Here is a 7,330-nt window from a genome sequence, read left to right on the forward strand (position 1 = left end):
CAAACGTTTAGTTACCCTTTCATTAAAAATTCGGTACTAAATCGTGCAGTTCAAATTCGGTGAATTGTTCGCGGAAGTCCTCTAGCTTTTCGAATATTGATGACGCTCTGACATGGCCCCACGTGACCGCAAGGGGCTGTCACATTGCCTATTGCTGGAGTCCCAGAGTAGAGAATCAGCTAGCGCTTTGCTCGGGATTCTAGCATGGCTCCCGACGTCACTGTCCATATTTGGTCAGTGACTTCCTATTGCTGGAGTTCCCGGGCAGAGCATCACCTGATGCTCTGCCTGGGGACATCAGCACTGCTGCCAACGTCACTGTCACTGTCCATATATGGACAGTGACGTCGGCAGCAGTACTGGACTCCCTGAGCAGAACATCAGCTGATACTCTGCCCGGGGACTCCAGCACTGCTCCCGATGTCAATATCCATTTATGGTCAGTGACTTCAGAGGTTTCCTATCACTGGAGTTCCCTAGCAGAGCAACAGCTGATGCTCTGCTAGGGAACTCCAGTAATAGGAAACCTCTGAAGTCACTGACCATAAATGTATAGTGACATCGGGAGCAATGCTGGTATAAAATGGGGTGATTTATAGGGGGTTTCAAACATATAGACCCCTCAAAACCTAAAAAAATATATTTTAGAAATCTTGAAAATGTGAAAAATTGCTGCTAAATTTATAAGCCTTCTAACGTCCTAGAAAAATAAAAAGGCATTAAAAAAATGATACCAACATAATGTAGACATATGGGAAATGTTAATTAGTAACTATTTTGCATGGTATGAATATCTTACAAGCAGATAAATTCAAATCTCGAAAAATTCAAATTTTTCTACATTTTCTCAAACTTTTGTTGTTTTTTACAAATAAACACTGAATGTATCATACCCCCTGCCCTTTCCATGAAAAGAAACGCCCCACTGACAGCACAGGGGATAATTTACGTATCAGGCGCCAAATATAGCGGCACTGATATCTCTAAAACAGAGGAGGCTAGACAGGTAGTTTGCCCCAGGGTCTGTGCAGCAGCGCCTATAACATGGTACGCTCAGCTGCACATATATGGGCTAGTGAAAGGTTCTCTTTAAGTAAAAAAAATAACTTTCACTTCTCCCATTTTTCTTATAAATAATATGAAGGAAACTGTGGTCATGAGAATTTCCCAGACTTGACTCGTCATGATGATGTAATCCAACAATTTGTGTATAAATGTCCATTACTCCAAGCATCTGTCAACAAAACCTCATAGTCTGCTAGACACTACATTTGTCATCATGGACTTCAAGAGTGTTGTCCTCATCTGTGCTGTTCTGCTGTCTGCCACTCTTATAGAAGGTACAGTCTTAATGAAAATGGATCATACTGTTTTATTCTAATACATCTAGATAATGATTTATTGATTTCTGCTTCATTTTTATCAGGATTTGCTGTACCTCGTGGAAATCGCTGTTTGTGCAAAAAATTGGACAGCAAACTCAATGTGATGGCACTGGAAAAGCTGGAGATTCACCCCAGAAGCTCTACATGTGAGAGAATTGAATACATGTAAGTAGCCAATATGAGGTACCAACAGAATTATACTGTTCCTGTAGCACCCCATGTCTGTTTGGGCCCAGGAATATCCAATACTTATTTACTTTCTGGGCAAAAAAACTACCGTTTTTATCAGTAATGACATACACATTTCTAGATAAACAATTCTTTACCTAAAGGGAATAAGTTAATGTTAATGCATCTAATTATTTCTTAGAAATTCAAAGGGGATGTATGTTATTAGAAAAAAAAGAGTCTGGTTTATTTTAAAAACAGCACCTCTCTTGTCCAATGGCTGCATCTGGTACTGCAGCTTAGCCGTATTCGCCGTATTCGCTTGACTAGGGGGCTCCATTTCTGGAAATAAAAGTAGACCTGATAAATTTGACAACCTACGATATCAGATCAAATAATATAGGAAATGATGAAAATAAGTAAAACACTACAAGTATGACATGGTCATTTTTATCCACAGTAATAGTTTAATTGTATTCTAATAATTTTATTTGATGAATGCTTGATCAAATAGTAAAAAAAAGAATAACCAAAATTTAAAATAAGCAATAGCAGACAGCTAACACCACAAAATATTTAAAAGCATAGTAACAAAACGCAAAGTGCAAAAAATATCTCTGGAGACTGAAAAATTCTAAATGCTTATTGATGCATTTATGTTCACAGTGCAACTTTCAAAAACGTACCTGTTCCGATATGTGTCAGTCCTAACCTATTAGAACTAAGGGTTCTTCTGAGTGGAAAGAATCGGTATGTATCACTCAGTTATAATTTATGTTTCCTATGTGCAGTGTATTTTAAGAGAATTTTAAGGCCATGTTCAGACGTGGCGGAATTTTTCCGCTGCAAATGTTGGTGCAGATTCGGGGCAATTATGCAACGAATCTGCACCAACATTTGCATATCTGACAGGTAATTCAGACGTTGCAGATATCACAGCGGACTTGCCACAGATTTCAGTTTTTGCATTGCAAAGTCTGAAATCCGCAGTGAAATTCCGCTGCTTCTCCACAACATAATGAGCAAGCTGCGGAGGGAAAATTCTACAACGCAGCCTAAATTCCTCACAGTTATTTTTCGCAACGTCTGAACTAAGTTTCCTAAATATGTATAGAAACAAATGTAAAAACGGCTGCTGCAGAATTCCACTGCGGACTGTCCACAGCGGAATTCAACAGCTATTCCGCCACGTCTGACTGTGCCCTAACTCAGCAAAGTTAAACTATGTTCTATGAACTTATGGCTCATAGACAGCAGCCTATATGCGAAAGGCCAGGGTTCCAATGTTTTTTTGACATTTCTAATTGTATCATTTTGCCATTCTAAATGAATTTTTTTTATATTTAAAAAAAAAAATACTCTTTATTAACAGAACACATTTGTATATGCTTTTGATGTAAGATGTATAATTGTAGCAAATACATGATGTACTAAGAAGTACATGATCAATCAAGCATTGCTTTTTATTGCTACATTTTTCAAAGTATTTTTCTGTAAAACACATTGATGGCCTATTCTTAGAACCCCCAGCCAATCAGCAGAACAATATTGCTGAGCTAGAGTACCAGGCAGAGCACCATGTACGGACAAAACACTAAACCTAGATAAGGGGCTTCGTTCTCCTGATCGTGGGGGTTCCACATATTGCACATTAATGGTTTATCCTAAGGGTAAGCCATCAATATATTTTTCTGGGAAAACCCTTTTAACTGTTAAAACCTATGTAATGTTTTCTTGTTTTCTCATATCACTCATAAGCTATATTTTCAATTTCTAGGCATCTCAAGCATATTAAAGTGATCCGCCACCAATAACTGTGAACACGGATAAAATACACCAAATGAAAACAACAAGTTGGATAGTCTTCAGTGCCTTCATTACTATGAATAATACTTTTTTTTTTCTTTTTTTTTGTTTATTTCTTCTTCTGACATTAAAAATTATGTTCTCTATTCGTTTTCAAAAATGTATAAATATAAAAAAGGCTGCATTGTAAAGTTCTAAAGAGAAATAATATTTATCTAACTGTACTGTACAACAGTAGATGTAAATATATTTATTATGTGAAAATTGCATAAAGCATCCAATGTAAATTATTTGTCAAATATTGTTTTTATTTTTGTGCCAAAATAAGTATTTTTATTGTACTATTTCTGATGTAGATTGTATGAACAAAAAAAGCAATCATTAAAGATTGATGCATTTATTTTATAATTTTCAGTTGTATGTTTTCTAAATGTTCAGTTTGTGCTGGAAGTGAGTACAGTATGTGTAATGGTAGATCATATATACTTACAAAATCTGATGCAACCAGTGGTGGATTAAAATGATCTTGGACCTTGGGCCGTACATAAATTATTAGCGTCCACTCCACACATCATATGAATGTCAGTCGAACCCATCAGGAGAGTACAATGTGTCATGCCCATGGCCGCGGGCCGTCAGGCTCACTCACCTCCTGACGGCCGCAGCCATGGGTTTGCGAGTGCTGGCCACAGTCTCCTCCTCAGGAGACGCCAGCGCTCACTTCCACTCACCTTGACCAGGTCCCGTAGGGTGCGCTTAAAGGGGCAGCGCGTGCACCGGACTTTAATGTAAAATAAGCCCAATGAGTACCCTGGACTATAAGGGGGGCCCAGCCCCTTCCTTCCTTGCCTGAGCGTTGTTGTCATACCCAAAGTTTGTCTAAGCAAATGGTCTCCTAGTGTTTCCAGTTCCCAGTGTTTCCCGTTCCTGTATCTTGTATCTTGTGCTATCCTGGTCTAGTGCCATGCTGAGCTGTACAGTAGTCGTGCTGTGCTGCATACCACGCCTGTCCGGCTACACCACGCCTGACGTCTGCCTGCTGCCTAGTCCCAGCCGAGCCTGCCTTGCTACTGTCCGAGCTGCCACAGGTACCCTATACGAGCTATAGACTGTGACCTGCGCCCTGTTGGCCAGCTGCCATACCGTCAAGATGGTAAGGCCCAGTGGGTCCATGAACCCAACGTGACACAATGTCCCTGGATATACTTTATAATTAAAATCAGTATTGTGGGGTCTACACATAATTTGCCTCTTCAAAAGAACTAATCTATTTATGATAGTATGCCTCTAAATAATACCATTACCAAATAATACTACAATACAAGGAACAAATATATATTACAATCATACTGGAACTAAACAAAACACACTATACCAAGACCAACATTACCAATAATGACACTATATAAGGGCCAAATAATACTGCCACACAAAGGCCACATATTACCACTACATGTTGACTGAATACCACCACCTTACTGGTACTTAATAATATCCCCACATCATAACCACATATTATTACTACATAGTGACTGAATAATACTACCTTACTGGTACTTAATAATATCACCACATCATAACGACATATTACTGCTACATAGAGATTGAATAAGATCATCATACTTTTACTAAATAATATTGCCATACCATGACCACATATTACCACCACATAGTGAAAAAATAATACCACCATACTGTTACTGAATAATGCAGCCATACCATGACCACATATTACCACTATATAGTGACTGAATAATGCCACTATAATGTAACAGAATAATACAGCAAAACCATGATCACATATTACCACCATATAATGATTGAATAATACCACCATACTGTTACTAAATAATACCTGCACATCATGACCACATATTACTATCTGTAATGTCCGTGGCTGTGGGCTGTCATCTCCGTTCCCCCCCTGACAGCCGCAGCCACGAGTCGGGAAGAGCTGGCCCCAGCCTCCTCCTCAGGAGACACCAGCGTTCGTGTCCACTCACCTTAGCCGGATCCCGTAGGGTGCACGCGCATGCTCGTGCCCACTCTTAAAGGGGCAGCGCACCACCGGAGCTTGTTGATAATCTTTGACCCGTGAGTACCCTGGACTATAAGAAGGGTCCAGCCTCCCGCTTCTATGCCTGAGCGTTGTCGTGTTCCCTAGTTTGTCTATGTGATGGCCTGCTAGGGTATTATCTGTTCCTGTACCTGTTCCAGTTCCTGTTCCTGTACCTGTTCCAGTTCCTGTTCCTGTTCCTTGCATTTCCATACCATCCTGGTCGAGCACTGTGCTGTGCCAAAGTCGTGTCATGCTGTATCCACGTCTGACCTGCTTCACCTCGCCTGACGTCTACCTGCTGCCTTGTCCAAGCCGAGCCTGCCCTGCTGCTGTCTGAGCTGCCACAGGTACCTATACGAACTATAGACTTTCACCTGCTCCCTGTTGGACAGCTGTCTTACCGCCAAGGCGGTACGGCCCAATGGGTCCACAGACCCTTCGTGATACTACCACACAGTGACTGAATAATACCACCATACTGTTACTGAATAATGCAGCCATACCATACGATGACCACATATTAGCACCACATAGTGACTGAATAATACCACCATACAGTTACTGAATAATACCTCCACATCATAATCACAATTTAACACCATATAGTGACTGAATAACATCACCATACTGTTACTGAATGATACATTCACACCATGACCACATATTACCACCACATAGTGACTGAATAATGTCACCATACTGTTACTGAATAATACAGCCACAACATGACCACATATTACCACCAGATGGTTACTGAATAATACCACTAAACTGTTACTGAATAATACCACCACATCATGACATTATATTCCCACCACATAGTGACTTAATAATACCACCATACTGTTACTGAATAAAACCGCTATACAAAGACTAATATTACCACCAATCAGTGACCATAGAGTGGTAGAACTCAGGCACTCTGCAGGCCAAATAAACACAATACAGGTAAATCCAGTGACTCACAGGTGACGTGTTCTCAGATTGAATAAAAACGGTGACAGAACACTGTAGTAAAGCTGTACCTCACAGATTTCTTGCTCAGCCTGCCCCCTGCATGCACCCTACATATACAATTGGTAATGCTGAGAGGTCACACCCATTTTAACTACTAATTTTTGCATTAAGTTAAACTCTTAAGGACTTGTCCAGTTTTAGCCTTTAGGATCCAGTCAGATATTACAAGTCTGGTATGTGTCACTTTATCAGGAAACAGGGCAGGTTTTGAAAAAACAGAAGACCCTTAATATTAAACAATTTTTTCACATTGTCGATTGTATTTTCAAAGGCTGCATAATATCTATTCTAGCGGTGTACCATCAACTTCTGTGGTGAGAAAAGAACTTTATAAAAAGTCACGCCAGTCAACATAGGTTGACATATTTTTTTTCTGACAATGTATTTCAATGCTGGATCTTTTTATTAAGACGTATGAAAATATTTATTGTTTGGTGTTCCTTGGTTTATTGAGCTTTCTTCATAATATTTTATGTTTTAGATAACATCTGAGCAATTATTAGGTAAAATTCATGCAAAAATTCAGATAAGGCCTTATTCACATGACAATGGGAAACGGCCACGTGACGGCCGTTTTCAGAACAATGAGGTTCTATGGGTGTGTTCACACGGCCATTTTTTTAACGGCCCGTGAATAATAGCCGTAAAAAAATAGGACATGTCCTATTTTTGGCCGTTTTCACGGCTAGACGGCCTCCATAGTAGTCAATGGATCTGTGTGGCATCATACACAGGGAGACTGTGTGGTATCATCTACAGGTAGGCTATGTGTCATCATCTACAGGGAGGCTGTGTGGCATCATCTACAGGGAGGCTGTGTGGCATCATCTACAGGGTGGTGTGTCATCATATACAGGGAGACTGTAAATAGTGTCTAGGTGAACATGTGAAAATA

At 39.9% G+C, this 7,330-nt stretch overlaps 1 protein-coding gene across 1 annotated transcript; it reads left to right on the forward strand.

Annotated features, from left to right (window-relative positions):
* Positions 1-1,279: 1,279 nt before the first annotated feature.
* Positions 1,280-3,367, forward strand: LOC142739215 (C-X-C motif chemokine 10-like). Its single transcript, XM_075849802.1, has 4 exons — positions 1,280-1,340; positions 1,427-1,550; positions 2,220-2,303; positions 3,331-3,367. Exons 1-4 carry the CDS (start codon positions 1,280-1,282, stop codon positions 3,365-3,367), a joined length of 306 nt encoding a protein of 101 aa, XP_075705917.1.
* Positions 3,368-7,330: the final 3,963 nt, after the last annotated feature.

Source organism: Rhinoderma darwinii, chromosome 1 (assembly GCF_050947455.1).
Source record: "Rhinoderma darwinii isolate aRhiDar2 chromosome 1, aRhiDar2.hap1, whole genome shotgun sequence".
In the NCBI taxonomy this organism is placed as follows: Eukaryota; Metazoa; Chordata; class Amphibia; order Anura; family Rhinodermatidae; genus Rhinoderma; species Rhinoderma darwinii.